The 19,401-nt window shown below is 45.8% G+C and overlaps 1 protein-coding gene and 1 long non-coding RNA gene across 6 annotated transcripts in view; one reads left to right on the top strand and one right to left on the bottom strand.

The window, feature by feature from the left end:
* Ankrd11 (ankyrin repeat domain containing 11) overlaps positions 1-19,401 on the top strand; it is a 145,798-nt gene that overhangs the window by 108,833 nt on the left and 17,564 nt on the right. For 4 of the 5 annotated variants that reach the window (XM_076916006.1, XM_076916007.1, XM_034522440.2 and 1 more), the window contains 2 exons: positions 4,233-4,376; positions 11,162-11,300. In XM_076916006.1, the coding sequence (XP_076772121.1) occupies positions 4,290-4,376; positions 11,162-11,300 (226 nt within the window). In that variant the 5' untranslated portion in view covers positions 4,233-4,289. Of the gene's footprint in view, positions 1-4,232; positions 4,377-11,161; positions 11,301-19,146; positions 19,244-19,401 lie in introns of those variants that run through there. The other variant, XM_034522441.2, reaches the window with a different exon arrangement.
* On the bottom strand, positions 4,655-19,151 carry LOC143435007 (uncharacterized). The gene is made up of 5 exons (XR_013104963.1): positions 17,151-19,151; positions 15,756-15,809; positions 14,749-14,829; positions 14,004-14,084; positions 4,655-6,025 (listed from the first exon to the last, which is right to left on the bottom strand). It is a non-coding gene; the product is annotated as an uncharacterized LOC143435007 (long non-coding RNA).

Genomic DNA, 19,401 nt, shown 5'->3' with positions numbered 1-19,401 from the left:
GACTGGTTTATGTGCACTTCTTATTAGTGTTGATTGATGTGAGAAGAGCCCACTCTGGTGTGGGCAGTTCTGTCTTTAGGCAGTATGGCCTCGACTATATCAGAAAGCTAATCAAGCAGAAGCTGTGGGCAAATCAGAACAATGTTCCTCCTTGGGAGTGATTCACAACCTGTGGGTCTCAACCCTTTTGGCAAACCTGTCTCCAAAAATATTTACATTACAGTTTATAACAATAGTAAAATTACAGTTATGAGGTAGCAATGCAAATAATTTTATGGTTTGGGGTCACTACAGCATGAGGAACTGTTACAGGGTCACACCAGGAAGGTTGGGAGCCACTGGTCTGTGGTTTCTGCTTCAGACTTCTGCCTTTGTTTGCTGGTTGCTTTTCAGTTTCTCTCCTCAGTCACCTTTAGTCACAGTACATACCACAGCGGCTAGAGCTGACCTGCGGCTAGAATTTAGGGACCTATATTAGTAGAACTTAATGTCATTCCTTTAAAAAGATGGGGACAAGGGCCCACAGTAGTTTTTGCATTCATGGAAATACGTTTATTCGCTGATAATTCTCGTTGATGGTGTAGCCATATCGAGTCTTTTAGTCTCCATTCCCTACCCCACCTCACATTCTGTACGAGCGGCTTATCAACCTTCCTGCTGTCTGAGGAGTCCCAGGTGATTGGGTCTCCCTGTACAGAGGACCTGGCTCCTGCAAGTGCTTGGCTGTGGGCACGTGAGGCATGGCTGCTCCTCCTCTGTAGCCGCAGAGTACTTTGTTTGATGTTCTGTTGTCTGTGTTAGCGGCTGACTTTCCAGTACTGGGGGGGAGGGGGGGTGTTCCTCTCAATTGTTGGTTTTCTTGTTGTTGACAACAATCTCTCTGTGTAGCCCTAACTGTCCTGGAACTTGTTCTGTAGACCAGGCTGGCCTCAAAATCAGGGATCCACCTGTTTCTGCCTCTGGTATGCTGGAATTAAAGGCGCACACCACCTTGGCCAGGCTCAGTTATTAATTTATGAATTCTGTAGCCTTTCACTGACTTTCTAGACTGTACTGACACTTGGACTTGTTCTGTTTCTTGCTTTTTTTATAGCTCTTGTGTCTGTGATCCCATGGCTTCCTAAGCACGAGCAGATTCATTTTGGAGTTTGAAGTCCTGAATTTTTTGCACTCTGCCCTGGCTTTGTGTACCACGTTTCTGTTGGTCTTGCCCTTGCCAGCTCCATGGCTGTACCTCCTGTGGATAAGGTGTTGAGATGGCTGACAGACTGTCCTTGCCTGATGGTGGATGTGGACAGTACTAGGCACTGTCCTGGGCTTGCTTCCTAGACAGTGTGCTTGGCTAGAGCCTCCCCCATCTGGTGACCCTGGGTTCCTAGCTCTGTGAGAACTTCCAAGAGCTGTGCCTTGTTCACTTTGTGATGGACCTGCAGTTGTGTGGTTTCTGTCCTTGTCTCAAGGGAAAGTAACTGTGTGATAGGAGGCGAGTGCTAAGGCGAGAGGGCATCTTTGTCTTTCACAGGCCAGAAGGAAAGCGCGCCTGTGCTACTGGACCTTGTCAGAGCCAAGGTCAGTGATGGGGAATTATTCTCCTCTCTGACGATAATTGCTGTGGGGCCCTTCAGGCTGAAACGTCTACAGCTCTGTAGTAGAGTGCTTGCCCAACTTTGCTAAGCTCAGGCTTGTTCTTTAGCACCTCAAAGTGAGTGCTGGGCCTGGTGGCACACACTTTTCATCCTGTCACTTAGGAGGTAGAGGCAGGCAGATCTCCGTGAGTTGTTCTACAGTGAATTCCAAGCTAGCTTGGCTACTTAATGAGACCCCCTCCCCTTTCTCTTTAAAGACCCAACAACCAAAAAATTGAGTCTCACTATTTAACCTAAGCATACACAACATAACCTAGTTTTTAACGAATCAACATTCTCACCGCAAAGCTCCTTTCCTTCCCAGGCTGCTTTTGATTAGAATGTTTATCACAGCAACAAGAAACAAACTACGACAGTCTCTTCGGCCCAGGCTCATTGCCATGCGGCTAAGACCGGCCCCAGATAAGGGGTTCTCCTGCCTTAGCGTCCACAGTGTTGCTCTTTAGGCCAGTACCATAGTGCTGCCTGACTCCTCCAGACACTGCTCTTAGGCCAGTTACACACCCAGAAAGTAAGATAGGATCATGCGATTGTGCAAAAGGGCTTGTGGATGTACAAGAGTGAGTGTGCAGATGTGCATGTGGAGGCTGGAGTGTCCCCTAGCACTCTCTGAACTGAAAGCTCAACATTTTTGACTAGGCTTTGTGGCCAGAGATCTCAGGCTCTCCCTGCCTATAGCTCCATCTGTCTCAGGTTCTCAGGCTTGCAGAGCAAGTGCTCTTCCCCACTGGGCCATCTTTCCAACCTGCAAGTCTTGAGATTTAGAAGCTGTCCTTCCTACAGGGATAGATGAAGCATGATTTCAGAAAGACAGGAAGAGCTTGGTGAGGTTACTGTCTGTAGGCCCAGATGTGTCTGTCAGAAAGTGCTTTCACTGTATAACAGAAGAGCATCCAAAACAGTGCTGTGGCTTGAATGGCTGAAAAAAAGCTTTTTATTTTGCTGTGTTGTGTTACTGTTGTTTTTGTAATACTTGGACTTTCATATACTAGTTAAACTGTTAAATCATTGCTTTTTAAATTTTGACATAAGGTTTCATTAAGTTGTCCGGACTGACCTTGTACTCACTCAAGTACCCCTATGATCCTCTGCCTCAGTCTCCATATAGCTCTGTGTGGGTTTGGGTGTGTGTGTGTGTGTGTGTGTGTGTGTGTGTGTGTGTGTGCGCGCGCGCGCGCATGTATGTGCATGCAGGGAAACACAGACTATGAAAGCTATTGAGCAAATGAAACCCATGGTAGGGCAAAGCATGGAACAGAGAAAACCAGAATGAGACTTGAGAGGGAAAGTGTTCTACTCCACTTGGGACAGTTGGAAGACCCAACAGAGGACAGTGGAACAGAACAATCCGGATCAGCTAGTGTGTGGTCCTCCTGAGGGTGGACTCTGACTGCCTGGTATCTTAGCTGTCTTATCCTGGGTGGCAAGGCAGGGATCTATTAGCTTGTACACGAGGGTTTGACGAGATGGATGGTAGTTGGCTTACATGAGCTCTTTGGCTATCTCTAAAATTTGGTCTCTGTCCAGTCAGCCTTTTAGGATGCCAAGTCACAGAAAATAGAGTGCGTGACTAATGCAGCTTGTGTCTTAAGGTATTTTCAGAAAGAGAGGCCAGGACCTTGAACCCAGATAAAGGATCTGGGTCCATGGATGTGGAGTAGGACCTGAAGCAGCCTGCACATCCTCTAGGGACGCCTTCGTACTTACCATATACCTATATCTACCACTCAAATATTAGGGGATTTTATAGATTAAACTAGTATAGTTGATGCATTATTTAAAGTATATTAGATATTTTCTCTCCCTATTGTCTATATAGGGGTGTGAAGAGCAAGAGAGTTTTGAAGTTAGTGAATGGATATTAGAAGTTGGTGAGATGGCTCAGCGGTTAAGAGCACTGACTCCTCTTCCGGAGGTCATGAGTGCAAATCCCAGCAACCATGTGGTGGCTCACAACCATCTGTAATGAGATACGATGCCCTCTTATGGGGTGTCTGAAGACAGCTACAGTGTACTTACATATAATAAATAAATAAAAACCTTTGGGCTGGAGCGAGTGGGAGAAAGGGGAAGGAGGTGTGGGGAAGCCAAGCTGGCAAAAGAGATATGATCTGTTGGAATTAAGGGCCAGGGCGTTCACTGCTCTGGGTATTGACCTTACCTTGCTTGTGAGGATGACAGTATGCAGAAGAAGAGTGGAGTTCTAGACCCGCTCAGACTCATTCTGTTGTGATTTAGAGGGGTCTGTGTTATATCATGTGTCTATGTTAAAGGGGTCCAGGTATTTCAGGGACTGGTGGATGCTCCCCAGAATAGACTTTGAGGATCCTCACAGGTTATTCCTTTCTCTTATTTACTTTGCTACCCTTTATGCAGCATAGCCAGTGATGCTGCTGCTGCTGTTCCTGGGAGCTGCCTCTGGAAATAGCCGTTCCTGGCTCAGCTCCCTACCCAGAGCAAGGCTACTGGCTACTCAGGTCAAAGCAACTTGGTTGGCCAGTCTGTGTGCTGCCCTATGAAGTTGGGCAGGTTTTATGTTTTGGGTACAATGGCTTTTAACCTTCTGTATCTTTTCTTTTGAAACAGACAGTTGATGATGAAGCAATAGCAGCATAAATGAAGATCAAGTAAGGGAGGAGAACGATGCCCAAGAGTGGGTGTTCTAAAACACCACAGCAAGAAGACTTCTCTCTCAGTAACGACATGGTGGAGAAACAAACTGGGAAAAAGGTAACCTTGGCTTGCCCTGACCTCTCTTTCCTCTCCTGGATCATTAAGATCCAGGATAAGGGCTAAAGACAGCACTCACACCATATGCTCACAGAGCCTGATCATTATTCTGACCTTGGCTGCCTGAGTGAGGCCTTTGCTCCCAGGAGTGTCCAGTTCTGTGATTGGGTGTGCAAGGAGTCATTCATTCACTTGAGAAGCCCTGCTTAATTGAGTTTGTCATAGTCAAGCCCCCAGCAGACTTAGAGTTTCATATTTTTATTGAGATAGTTAACAATGTCGCAGTTACACTGGCTGTAAATACTGCTTAGATGTTTGCTTTCACATTTTATTAATTAGAAATAATAGACTTGGGCAGTGGTGGTGCACACCTTTAATCCCAGCACTGTGGAGGCAGAGTCTGAGGACATCCTGATCTGCAAGTTCCAGGACAGCCAGGGCTACACAGAGAAACCACGTGTCTAAAAGAAAAACAGAAAAATAGGAAAATACAGTGTAACTCTAAATTGTGTGCTGTTGACAACAGATTCTGGGATACACACTTCCTGGCCTAACGGAAAGATTCCAAAAACAAGAAGTTAGAATTGGACAGATCAGGGTAAGGCTTTGCCTTAAAATACGTGTTTAGTTGCTTTTTTACGTTGCATGACTATTACCAAGCCCGTGGGTTGTCCTGGGACTGAGTTTCTTCACTGTGATATACAAGCCAATGAGATGAAAGTCTGACACGCCCTCAGAGTTCACCTCATGTTTTTACAGGGTGATTTTCTAGTTCTCATGTTCACCTTCTGTAATTTCTGGTCGCTCCTCCTGATTGTCTTGACCCCTGTTCTAGCCCATGTCTGCGAGAGGGTGCCAGCTCTGGTTTGCTATCAGTCTATCAGTGATCCTTCATTGATAATGCATTGTGATTATTAGCAGGTGTTCTACATGTAAACACAACAGAATCAGTGGATCTGCTCATTCAATTTTGGTTGAACATGAAATGGTTTGTAGACACGTTTAGGAGCTGTTTAAAAAGAAAAGATGGATGCGCCTCTGGGACCCTTGAATATCTTTGTAGCATGAACCGACTTTGGGGGACAGTTTTACTTGATAGATGCAAAAGCTTGGTTTTCAGGTGTATTCATAGAAGTTTCCATGCTACAAAGTCAGATAATTGTAGAGCAGAAACAAGGGGTCTATTTTCACTGCTCTGGCTTCAGAAACAACTCATACAGCTCAGTCTGTGGGCATTCAAGTCAGAGCAATGCCCTGCTTCCACATCCTTGTGTTTGAGCCTTGGAGGGACCCTTACTCAGACGAAGCCCTCTTCCTTTCTTGGTGCAGCTTCTGCCATAGCCTCCTCTTCACCTCAGAACTGACAACATCCCCCGGAACATGACCGATCAGCTGTGTGGCAGTGTGGAGCGCCTTGCTCTTGACTTCCCAGGTCTCCCTTCCTTCCCTGAATCTCCATCACTGCTTTGAGGCTTCAGTGTAGATGCTCCCCGTCTTGTCTGTTAAAGAATCCTCCAGAGAGCTCCAACTCCGAGGGGGGGTCGGGGGAGGAAGCACCATGTGATGTTCCTTGGCTATCTGTTTTACTCAAAGGCGCATGCCCACACAGGTGATGTAAGTAGGAGTCCCAGGAGTCACCCTCAGAATGTCTGTAAGAGACCAGGATCAATGTTAGGCTCTAGTTTCATGCAGCACTGAGTAAATTTAAGGTGTATGTGGGGGACCTCTGCTGGGCCCTGGCCTTTGGGTAGACTGACAAAGATAAACAAGTTCTTCCCAGGATTAGCTCTTCAGCCTGGGTCCTAGAAGTTGTTATGAAAGTGGTGCCTTTCAGGTATATGGCACATGGCTTGACAGAAATGAGTGAAGCAGTCCAGGAGACAGGCTGAGCTCTAGAGAGTAGCTGGTCTCTATGAACAATGATGAGAGCTGTAGATAACTGGGCTACATCAGCCTCCTAGTAACACCTTCATTCCTGATGGTCCAGGGCCAGAAATATGAAGATGTTTCAAGTTGGTTGGGGTTGTTATTGTGTCTTCTGGAGAAGACACAAGTCGTGTTGAGCTGAGTTATTCCTGAGACTACAGGACCCGGGCTATGTACTAACTGTGAGAAGTGTACATGAATTTGACTTAAGGGGTGTGTGTGTGTGGTCCACCAAGATAGCTCTGACTTCATTTGGTTTTCACTCAGTATGGAACCTAGAAAGAGCAGTTTAAGATGGATTACTTAGGTGTCTGTTCTTTAGGGATCCCAGATGGGAGATGTTGGGTGCCTGAAGGAGGACACTGACTGACTGGTTATCAAAAGAAACCTATTTCTAATTTTTTTTTCTCCCAAATGAATCATACCCTGAGTGAAATATTTGTGAAAGGAAAGAGCTTCCTTCTGTCACTGTATCTTGCTACAGTTAGTGACACTAGCTGGCATGTCTGCTAGAAAGATGGAAATGGACCATGATCTACTCTCCCCCATCCTAAGTTGGGTATCAGCTTATCTCAGGGTAAACCCCCCCCCCCCCCCCCACACACACACAGAGGAGTTAACGATGGCTGTGCCAGGGAGGCTGGGCTGTGCCATTCCAGGTGGACTTGTGGATTGTGAGTTTTGTCCTTTGGGCTTTCTGTTTATTCCTTTTGCTAACACAGAAGAGAAGAATCAAGCATGCATGGCTATGCAATGTTTCTTGCCCCAAACCAAAACGTATTGGCTTCTCTAGTGTGCTGCTCCTACCCCCATTCAAATCAGTCAGTGCAGGAAAGCGCTTCCCTCTCACAGTGCATAGCAGCTCGTTAGCATTCTTAACCTGGCAGAGAGCACTGTGGGCGCTACCCTTTCCTGTTCACTCCCGCCTCAACAGTTGCACACATGCCATGACTGTAAAAACACTGAATGTGCTTGTCATAGAGGATCAAACAGAATTTTCCTGGTTAGCCTTCATTCCCATATAACATAATATACTTAGTATACAAGATATACCTAGTATCTAGAATAGCTCGTGCTAAGGTCTTCCCAGTGGATTGAGCACCGCAGCCCCACTGCGGCCTCTGGTTGGGCGGGCGCTCTAGTTGTTCCAGTTTCCTTTAACTTCTGTAACATTTTTTTAGATTAATTTATTCTTATTAATTTGTGTGTGCACAAGTGTGTGTGGAGGCCAGAAAGACTGTTAAGTGTTTTTCTCTATTGCTTTCCAGTTTATTTTGATTGAAGACAGGGTCCACACATGATCCTTCTATGTTTGATTGATAGGGGGAGGTGTCCATGTACATTCCTCCTCAATTATGTGAACGTCAAAGGACAGTTTGTGGGCATAAGTTCTCTCCCACCACATGGGTCCTCGGACGACTAGGTTCCACAGCAGACACTTGTGTACATGGAAACATATCACCAGCCTTGAGCTTTATTCTTCAAGACAGGGTCTCTTACTGAACCTGGAACTCACCAATTTGTCTAGCCCAACAGGCCTCTGGTATCTCACAGTCTCCAGTGTTGGGATTATAAATACATACTGCTACTCCTGGCATTTTAGATAGGTGCTGGAGATCTGAACTCAAGTCTTGAAGCTCCTACAACCAACACTTTAGGTAGACTAAGTCATTTCCCTTGATTTATGTTTCCTTCCACAATCCACAATTTTCTTAAAATCATAGTCACATGCAAGAACTTTTCCTTGTATTTTTTCCCTAAGTTTATGAAATCAGTTGATACAGCAAAAACTTTTGACCAAACTTAACAATAATGTTAAATTTAACAATAATGTATTTGAGTTTACTCAACAAAAATGGAGGGAATTCCCTGTGTGCCATCATCGTTCAGTGATGGAGACTGAATCTACGTAAGGCTCAGTACAAAGCAGGAGACGCTTAAGAGCCTCCACCGCTGGCAGTTCTATGCTGCAGGCGTTAGCCAGCACAGCAGCAACATAAAAGCAGAAGCTGTAAGAGATTGGAAAGGATTCATGGTTTGGGTGTCACAGTGCAAATCTAGTCTATGAAAATCACTTCTAATGCAGTCAATGAAAAATCAGGGGTGAACGTGGTGATTGTACATCTGTGATCCGCCTCTGAGGTGTATAATAATGTAGGGTCAGGCTGTGCTGCACTAACACAGGAAGACCCTTTCTCAAACAAAAACATCTCTAGGGAATCCTCTTTCTCTAAACCTCTGAGGGGACCTGCATATGAAATCCACCACCCACCCCACCCCCAATATAAGTGTATGCATACCCTAAAAATAAAATAAATCTTGTCAGGCCTGGAGGCACTCAAAAGGAAGCAGTGGACAGATCTCTGGTAATTGTTCTAAAACAACTTGTCTGGAGAATTTGTTAAAGAATGTGCTGCAGTACCAGAAGTCTGAAGTTGCTGAACTATTAGGAATACCTAAATAATGACATCCATCAGGAAATACCCCTTCCCACTTGGCACACAAACTCAGCATAATGCCATTGAAATCCTTACAGGTCTTTGGTAAGAATTGGTAACTGATTCTGGAGTTTACTCAGGGACCTGCTATAACTCAGGTTGCTTTGCAAACTAGAGGACTAAGCTCTCTGATTGTAATATTTACAGTGGAATACAGTGGGGACATGTGAATGGCACATTGAATCTCCACTAAAGGTTCATACGTTTGTTTGGGTTGATGGTGTCTAATATAGTTTTTTGCCCTTAGTAGAACTGTTAGTTGTTAAGGTCCCTGGTAGATGGCAGTGAATCACAGTTAGTGCCAAAAGCTATATGTCAGAAAGACAGTGACTTCATTTTTCGTCTCTGCTTTCTGTAATGAAAATCATATACCATGTTGTTTTCACCCTGACCATCTTTATTTATGACATATTAGAATCTGATGGCAGGTGTTGATCAAGCTTGACTTGACTTAATGTTCAAGGTCTTCTAATTTAAGAATTGGTCATCCTGTGCCATTTACAGTTGGTCTCATTACAATTACCATTTTACAGTGGAGGATGCTCAGAGAGGCTGAACCATGTTGCCTTTTCAAAATTTTGAGTCCACATTCATTTTCAAGAACCTCTCTCTATTGGGGGTGGAAGGGTGGCATTCAAGACAGGGTTTCTTTGTCTTGAACAGTCCTAACTGTCCTGGAACTCACTTTTGTAGACCAGGCCAGCCTCAAACTCACAGATATCTACCTGCCTGCTTCTGCCTCCTAAGTGCTGGAATTAAAGGCAGGTGCTACCACAGCCTGGCTCAAGAACTTCATTTTAAGCACTCATCCAATTCTGTGTTGACCTTTAATAAAGTACCAGGTGTGTTAATGTGACACACAGCCCCAGTCTTATTTTGTGTTTCTGTGTCGTTTGTATTCGTTTGCAGAGAGGCATTAATGGTGGAAGAGGCTTACCTTTTCAGAGGGTTTAGCCCTTTTCAGAGGGTTTAGCTGTAGTCTTTGAGCCCTACTCATGTTGTTATGGGTAAGGCAGAGAGAGCATCATAGCAAGAGGGCAGAGTGCTTGCCTTTTGGTTGGGAAAAAGCCAAAGAGAGGCAGGCAGGGCAGACAAGACACTCCTTCAGAGCTGCGCCCCAGTGACTTATGATGACTCTGATAGAATACCCTTCTCACTCAGCTGTCAGTTTCGAACTCATTGGTGGATCATAATCAGTTGCCTGTGGGCTGGGCACTAAGCCTTTGCATACATATATCCAAACTATAGTACGTACTTGTGTTCCCCTGCCAGCCTCTTGTGCAGTGGCTAGTTGTTTTTATGTATGTTTTTAAAATGTGAAACTTTTTAGTGACAACTTCAGTTTCACTTATTTTTTAAAAACCTTTAGATTTATTCATTGTATTTTATCTATGATTGGTTTGCTTGCATATATGTCTGTGTGTCATGTGAGGTCTTGGTGCCTACAGATGTCAGAACAAGATATCTGGGCCTTGGGATTTGAGTTTCAGGTATTTGTGAGTCAAACCCAGTATTCGGCAAGCTCAACAAGTACTCTTAACCTTCAGCCCCTTTGATCAACTTCCCTTTAAATACAAATACCATTTACCATTGAGATTTAAGCATTCAGACATGTACTTGTGTTTGTGTGTGTGTGTGGGGGGGGTCGTGCTGGAGGAGGAATCAGCAACCAGAATGGTATAGCTCTTGGGTTATTTCCTCCTAAGAGAGAGACCCTCTCTTCCAGCCCCTTGCATAGTAGTGATTGTTAGATAGGCAGCCTTTCTCATATCTGTAGACATGCCACCCCACAATATCTCAGGCCTGGGATGAAATGGAAGGTACAAGCAGGGGGGGTATTCTACTACCCATGAGCAGCTGGGAAGCCCATGTTCTGAAGCAGAACAACAAAGCACAGGATGGGGTTTCATAGTTGGTAGTCACTTGGGGGGCTTAACCCTGGACAACATGATTGTACACCTTTAAACTCTGCCAGCACTTGCTGAGAGTTATGTTGGGGAGTTTGATTCTAAATTACAGGGAGAGTTCATTGTTCTCATTAACAGTACCTCCCCCAGGGTAGTAGGGTGAAGCAGAGAGCAACCGGGCCGCCTTCATTTGTATAGCAGGTGTTTACTAAGAGCCTTTTAAGCTAAAGGATAAGCAACTGCATTGTGGGCCTTGTGGTCAAGGCCAAGCCACAGTCAACTCTTTTAGTCTTTGGCAGCTCTGCGTGTGTGTCCTGGAGCAGGAGGGGCTGTTAATTGCCCCAGTAAAACGTTTGCTTTCTTTGGCACATGGAGTGTGCACATTGAAGTCATGGCTGACTTGGGGATTTAATCTGGAAATAATAATATCTGAACATATCACTTTCTTTTGTAGGATAAAGATAAAGTTTCTCTAACCAAGACTCCAAAGCTGGACCGCAGTGATGGAGGGAAGGAGGTGAGAGAACGAGCCACCAAGAGGAAGCTGCCCTTCACCGTGGGGGCCAATGGAGAGCAGAAAGACTCGGACACAGGTACCAGACTGGGTCTAACACTGTATCCATGGAGGAGTCTTGCTGTAGCTATTGCACCAGTCTGTGCAGTGCAGCCCAGGGTAAAACCAGTTAAGGGCAAGAGATAGGCCTCTAGGTGATGGCTCCCATGCCCTGGGCATGCTTCTCAGAACTTTTATACAGAGCACAGGTAGTTTCCCACAGCTACCAGGGCACATGGATTTGCTGAAGACCCCAGGGAGAACCTGAAAGTGTAGTTTTCCTAAGAATGGGTAGGTCTAAGAGTGCAGAACAGGAGTGTATAGGGCTTGTATAGGGCTGGGTTAGCACCCTTCGTTCTGTAGATTCCCAGTCTGTTTCTGTCTTGGGCTGCTCGAGAACCCTGGTCTCAGCTACTGGCTTTCCTATCCTTCTGCATTTGATGATCCTTGTATGCATACAGGACTCCACTCTTTCTCCCTCTCTTCCCTTTTTAAAAATGCCAGTTGGGCAGTAGAACACCAAATGGCAGAGGAGGCCTGGGGTGAACTAACTGAGAGCATTGGGCTTTGTTTCTGGTGTCTCAGACTCCAGGAGTGCAGCACTGGGCAGTGCACACTTGACTATGCCTGCAGGGCCCAGGCAGAGGTGAGGATCAGCTAAATGGCTTAGCTGTACCTCAGATTTAAGGCAGTGCCATGGCTTGATACACATGGCTCTTGTAATTTGTGTTTCAGGTGGGAGGTTTGTAGAGACACTTTAGAGAGGCTGAGTGGAGAAAGAGAGGGAGGGGAGGAGGGAGAGACAACACAGTTGTGGAGCTCATCAGGGCATGATGTGTGAACAGTGTTTGTAGGGATTGAAATAGAGCCTCTGAAAAGGCCACACATTTCTCAGGAAGTCTTGCTATAAATATAAAGTGTTAATAAGGCAAGTGGTGGTCCTTGTACTGCTTAGGAGAATGCTGTGACTTGTGGAAGGTGATTTGTGTTGTGGTGGTGGAGGGAAATCTTTATCCAGCTGTGGCAGCCTCTTGGACCTGTGTATCAGAGGTGTATCTCTGTGAGGCTCTGCGCCACTGCACTCTGGATCTCTAGATTGTCCTTCAGCCTTCGCTGTGGGTGTGCTATCAAACCATGCGTGTTTACACCTGGACCTGAGGCAGGCACAGGCTCAGCTTGGGAGTTAGTCTTGAGTCAAGACTGAACTATAGACATAATAGAGATGGGTGAGTGGCCTGCCCTGTGTCTACTATCCTACCAAGGGCTGATTCTTTTATACCATTTGTGACTCTGCTCTGTCAGCTGCAGTGAGAGGCTGAATCCACTCCTTTACCAGCTTTATCCACTCACTCACTCACTCACTCACTCACTCACTCACTCGGGAAATGGAACCCAAAGCAAACACTGCTGCTGTACAGTGTAAGGCACACAGCCTCAGGCGTGCTTGGATGGAGTCATGAGTTTTCTCAGTCTGGTTTTCAACTCTGGAACCTTTTGCGTTCATCTCCAAAGTACCAGAAGTATCAGTGTCCAAACCTTTGACTTCATCCACTGGGTTCTGCTCTCTCACTCACTCCCATACATTGGTGAGCTGGCTACCTAAGGTATTGCTGGGTGTTATTCTCCTACTGAAAGATGCAGGGCTGACTTACAAACGGGGTATAAGCGGGTGGCCAACATCTTATATGCAGGGTCTTCTGCAGTGGCACCCACCACCTCATTCAGGATGGAGAATGCACAGAATGAGTGAGGAACGAATTGTGGGGTTGATATTTGCCCCCTATGTAAAAGAGGTTTATTTTGGCTCTGGAGTTCTGGAAGCTGGAAAAGTGCTGACATCTGCAAGATTTTTAACTTGATGAAGTAGTGAGGATAGGATCTCTTTGGTCATCTTGTCAGACCTCCCTGGAGGTGTGTGACTCACACTGAGGTACCTTCTAGTTTTGAAAGGTTATTACAGACAAATGCAAGGTCCAAGTGCCCCAGGCTAACAGCTTATCCATTCCTGACCCTACAGTGTCCCTCCAGCGCCCTCTGCTGATAATGTACAGTTTAGCACTCATCCTTGATGACAGATGTGGCCTACCCCAGTAACACAAGGGGTGCCCAAGTGGCTTGCTTCAAATACATTTCTAACACAGTCAGGATTCCTAGGAGCAAATAGTGAGCTTCCTTTACTGCGCCCTCAAGTGGCAAGAGGCTGGCTAGCCTTAGATGGCCAAACCATACAAATTGTTTTCCTGTCTCCCAGACCCTGTTGTACATAGCCCAGCCCACTGGAGGTGCGGCTTCTCCAATGCTTAGTCAGGACTGAGGGCATCCTGCCAAGAACAATACAGTTTTGTCTGTTTGTGAGTCAGCCTGATCAAAAGCTTGCCCTCCCAAGGTTGTGTATCAGTGTGGTGGTGCTTGTGCAACAGCTAGATGCTGTGGATGTTCAGATAGACATAAGATGGAACACAATGCCCAGAAGCTGTGGACAGGAGCATATCCAGAAGTATGCCTGTGTTGGGAATGGTAGTACAGGGGAAGACTGGGAAAGCTGACCCTTGTGACACTGGTGAGGCTGGAACGTAACATAGGAAAGCCAGGCAGCCCAGAACCCGGGCCCTCATCTCATACTGTAAGACCATTCCTACTCCCTTCCAGACCAGATCTTTGGGACTGACCACATACATCACCTAGTGCAGCAAAGGTCTTCCTCCTACTCTCAGTTCTGGAGTTCTGACACCAGAATACTCACATGGCCTGGTGTGGTATCACACACTTTTGATCCTGGTGCTTGGGAAGCAGATAGAGTCTAAGAGTTGCTGGCCACCTAGGGCTACATAAAAAGGAAAAAGCCTTCATTATAGAATTATGTGATTTGCTTCAAATACCATTCTGCCTCTATTTTATGTTGGGAATTTTTCCACTAATTTAAACATCTGTAAATTACCCCTACCTACCTTTCTAGGGTTCACAGAAACCACCTGCCCCATTGCACATGTCATAGTCAAGAAGATTGGAGCCAAAACTGTCTGTGCCCAGTAACGTGTGCTTCTTTGAAAGAGAGAGAGAACTGAGGCTTTCTTACATTGCTTGGCCTTTGAGCAGGCCTTTTTATTGTTCAGCACATCGACTCATGAATGTTACACATTTGGTTAAGTCCTCAGTTTTTCTGTGGTAAAGGAGGTTTTACGTCTCTTACCATTGACTGTGTGGGAATGTATGGAACTGGGAACGCTTGGGTAAGAGGTAGTGAGTGCGTGCTAATGAGGCATAACTGTGGGCTGCATGTTGGCATCTGCTAGCCCATGGCAAATGAGAACGTAGAGTGTGCATCCTGTCTGCCAGGCCACTGACTCACTGGCTAGGTAGCGGGTATGTCAGGGAAAGTACTGTGAGAGAGGTGGCTTGTGGCCTGGACACCTCAGCCACGGCCCAGAGACCAGCAGCCGCAGCCTAGCATGCGGTGTGAAGAAACAGACCCAAATAAGATGCCTTACGTGCTTGAGAGCTGGTAGTCGGTCTGGTGTGTCTCTCAGCCATTTCTTCTGTCCATTGTTTTCTTCACAAATGACTGTGGACTAGCAAAGAAAGTAATTTTGGTTTCAAATTCTATATTTCCCCAAATTCAGACACAGTTGCTCTGACAGGCAAACCTTAATTTAATACATCTGTCTACTTGCTACGAAGGCTCAGGGCTGTTGTTTAGCATTTGTAGCAGTGAGACATCAAACACAGCAGAGTGCCTAAGGTGGGTAAGAGTAGTGGTAGGTGCTCAAGAACAGGAGCCAGGCCATGTGGTCCCAGCTCTACACAGAGGAGTGTAAGCCCTTGCCTGTGCTACTTCTGCCTCGGCCTTCCCATCTATCATGATCTGAGCTGTGAACACTCATTGTGTAAAATGAGAGTAAGTGGCAGTGTATGGACTCGTGCTGCCTGCCTGTTGTCTGCTGTTCTGCTGAACTATGCAGCAGCAAGCGAGCCTGTGTCACGTGGTTCTGGGAGAGCAGTGTGCAGCCAATGGTACGCTCAGAACCTGGGAAAACGATCTGAGGTCAGAGAAGCCAAGTCACTGTTTGACTTGAGTCCGGCCTCACTGCCATGCTGCAGGTAACTGACGTTCATTTCTCAGGAGGAGGAACAAGGACTAGAAGAGGACTTCACTGTGAAGTGCATAGCTGAGAGGGTCACTTAGCACAGGCTTCTGTTTTTACATTAGTAAGTCAGGAGTGCAGTTAGCAATGACCACTGTTACTCAGTTAGCAGTGAGGGTGTGCTGCAGGCTGGGCTGCTGAGAACACTGTCGAAACCTCTTCCTGCTGTACCTGAATTGTTGGAAGTCTTTTTTGCAACTGATGAACGGAACTTTGTGACCAGAAATACTGAAGCTAAATTACTCTAGGTTCCAAGATGTGGTCAGATACTTGGTTGGGAAGGGTAGTGGGTGTTTTGTTTTTGTTGTTTTAGGATATGTAAAACAGAGGCTGTGTTACAGAGTTCACTGTACCTTACTCCTGGTAGGATTGGTGGGAAACTGTTTCCTGTAGGGTTTCATTGGCACCTGCAAGGAATTTAGTGATATTTATAGATATCGCCTCTATAGTTATTCCTCTACAGAGTATAATCAAGACTATACTTGCTTCTGGATTCTGAAGGCCCATAAGAGTTACAATTTTAGTGATTAGATGTAGTCTGTACTCTTAAAAGGTGATCTTGTTGAAAAAGCTAAGAGCGACACTATGACATGAACGTTTAAGTGCATTGCCAGGCCCCAGAGTTAGGCCTCAGATATTGTAGAATGTCTGTCCCCACAAAAGGGACATGTCTTTAGAATACATTTGTCTACCAAAGAAGGCCGTCTCTATTGAAAGACACCAGGACTTGCTGATAGATTCTAAAGAAAGAAGGCTGTCCTGAAACCTGTTCTTCCCCAATAGGGTTGGATCTGTGTTTCCACACACACTGGCAGGACTGTAGGGTTCTGGCCCCCGTTTGTCAGGATTATAGACTGCAGGGAACAAAGAAAGCTGTTCCAAAAAGTTCCGCAAGGAATGGCCTTAGAACACCTCTGATACGGACAAAATGAAAACTAGTAAAATGAACTAGGACAAAGAGTTGAAATCGGGCAAGAAATTAAAAACTAAGTGTCAAACAACGTTTGGAAGTAAAAATTATCAGTAAAATTAAAAATTCAGTAGCTAGACTACATAGTTTATTAGACATGACATTTAAAAAAAATAACAAAAAGAATCACTGATAAAATACTTACTAAACAAGTTGGAGGGATTGAATTCAATCCCCAGAGCCCATATGCAAGTGCTGGGTTATAGGTTGTATTGGCATGTGTGTATAATAAAGATAAATATGCCTGAGAAAAGACACCCAAGGTTGACCTTTGGCATACTCTGATATACACCTGCACACACAAACACTGACATCTCCTGAACTGAGACATGATTGAAATAGAAAATATTGAAAGAGGTGAGAGGAGGAGGAAGGGTAATGGATCTGGTTAGAGCTGCAGGGAGGAGGCGGGCACAGGAGAGCTGATGCAATGAGCTGTAAGCAAGAGAAGAGTAAGGACTGGTAGGAGCATTTGCTGAGGATGTAGCAACAGCAGGTGAACAGCATTGATAAAGCCATAGGCCTCTCTCTCCCATCCCAGTAGCCAGGAGCTGGGTTTGTTCCCCTTTCAGTCAGTCTGTTCCTGGGAAAGCGTGCTCTGTGCTCACTGCCTTTCCTCCAGTGGATGCAATGGCAGTAGTCGGTTAAAACAGGCTGCCGGTGCAGCTGTGTCCACCCTCCTTTGCAGGCTTGTGTCACATGTTCAGTGCCAGGGAAGGTCAAGGTGATCATCCAGGTCTGGGCTTTGCAACTGAGTGATAAAACACAACGGTCTTACCTCAGAGCACGGGTGGCATGAGACACGTGGGTGCAAAGAAATGTATTGCAGAAGAGCAGCGCACTGTCACATGCTGTGTATCTCCTGAGAGAACCCGGCTGCCACAGCCAAGGTGTTGGTAGGGCTGTGGTCCATCCCTTTCGCATTCTCTCTGTTTTCAGACCCTCTGCCAAAGCAAAGTACCAAACATCACAGGTTTAAGGGGACGATTGGGTTCGGTTGGACACTCCTCCCTGCTGCCCTCCGGCCGGCACACTTGTGACCCTACCTGCCACTCATTCAACTGGGTCATAGACAGAATGTCACCTTGGAGCTGTCAGTGTTCTATTTAGCAGTTTAGCAGACACCATTTGGAATTCACATGAAGTCTGCTTTCCTTTCATTTGGATGATAGAAACAAAAGTCAGTATAAAATGCCAGAAGTCTGGTTATTTGCAGGAACTAATGATTCTGAGGGCTAAGGACTCCAACAGTACGTAGTATGTATCTATCTGTGACAGTGGGTGTCTCAGATCTGAGTCACCCTCTAGTCTGCCCGGCTTTTCAGCATCTGATGGGTACCCATGTTCGGGCCCATGTTCATGTCAGGTAGAACATCTTAAAGGACACTTCCAGTGTCCTTTGAGGGGCTTCTTTAGTGCCCATCTTTTACCCAGAAGTCTGATACTTACACTGTGGGTAAGCACTCAGGTCTACAGTTGTGGGTGCCACTTGTTACGTGTGCTTAGAAAAAGTTAACTTTGCAGTGAAGAGACTTGAGGAAAGCACATTTCAGAACCATTCCCACCCACATTCCCATTTAGACAACTAAGTCTGATGAAGTTTAAGCTGTTTGTTCGTCTGTATGAGAAGTTGTTGTGCTCAAGGACCAAGTTCGTCAGTGGAAGGAGCAGAGCGGTGTGTTAGTGCTGCACGTCCCTGGGCATCTCAAGGAGCAGGTAGCGTCCTCCCTGGTTGGAGCCAGTAGTCAGTGGGCTGTGGGGATGGCTGGTTGGCAGCAGCTGCTCTGCAAGATGAGCAAGCAGGTCTTGTGTGCTGCTCTTAGTTTTCCCTACAAGGAAAGGCCAAGACAGCATGGCAGTGTCTCAGTCTCGAGCCTTTGAATGACCGGCTGAAGAGTACACGTGCCCGTCAGACTAAGTGTGTGGCCTGGCATGGCAGCAAAGCTCCTTTAATCTCGGGAGGCAGAGGCAGGCCTATCTCTTTACTATCTCAGACAAAAACAAAGCATATTAAAGGTATATCAATGCATACGTATAATGCTGGCCCTTGTGGGGTCAGAGGCAGGAGAATGGGACATTATAGACTGGACTATATGAGACCCTATTTCAAACAAAACAAAAATACCACCTTTAACTTAGTTGGCAGGGTTGATGGGCTCACTTGAGACTTAATATCGTGCCAAACTTTAAAAAAAACAAAAGTGTGCTTTGTGATGTGAAGACACACTAACCTGCACTGTACCAACCACGTACTGCACAGAAACAGAGCTGACCACTTGCTTTTGTCTTTTGGAATTGTTAGTGTAAGTAAGTAGCAGATGCCATTGCAGAAGTATGTCATGTTGTTGTAGTCTTTTGAGGGTTGCATGGTTTTTTGAAACTTTGTTCTCATTAAAAGTTTTTTATTTTCTCATATTTGTATATCATGGCTTATTTAAAACTACTAGCTGGTGGTGGCCTAAAGTGTTAAGGGGAGTTTACCATGAATTGTTAAAGAGGCGTATGTCACTGCCTACAGGCTTGTAACATTAAAAAATCTTCTAAGTCAGCAAGCCATGAATTTAGTTTTTAAGAAGGCAGGATTCAAAGTGAGAGCCTTTGTGTTCCCAAGTCATGGACTCGGGGTGTCTCTCTCCACACCCCACCTCTTAGAGCAGCAGCACAGTCTTTGTCACCGGTCAGAGGCGCCCAGGGCCTGCTTGTTAGGAGCGGTTAAGATGGAACAGCTGAGCTGTTACATCGTTCTTGTTAGTGCTCTGTGTTGATGCCTTTAGATGCCTCCAGCTCAGTCCATGTTGTGGTACTGCAAGGCTGGTACGGTCCTCGAAGCACCATGGCATGAAATGGAGGTTCCTAGAAGCAAGAAGAAAGGTACAGTACTGACAAAGTTGGCCTTGATTTATTTACATATATTAAACTGTGTCTGCCATTTTATATGTGCACTGTTTGTTTGGAGGAGGGCTGGGAAGGAGTTTAACTGCTGTTAACTGTTAATAATAGCGACCTGTCCCATGTGGGCCAGGTCAGTG

Source organism: Arvicanthis niloticus, chromosome 18 (assembly GCF_011762505.2).
Source record: "Arvicanthis niloticus isolate mArvNil1 chromosome 18, mArvNil1.pat.X, whole genome shotgun sequence".
NCBI classification, from domain to species: Eukaryota; Metazoa; Chordata; class Mammalia; order Rodentia; family Muridae; genus Arvicanthis; species Arvicanthis niloticus.
Note: the sequence above shows the minus strand (reverse complement) of the source record. Positions and strands in the feature narration are given on the sequence as shown.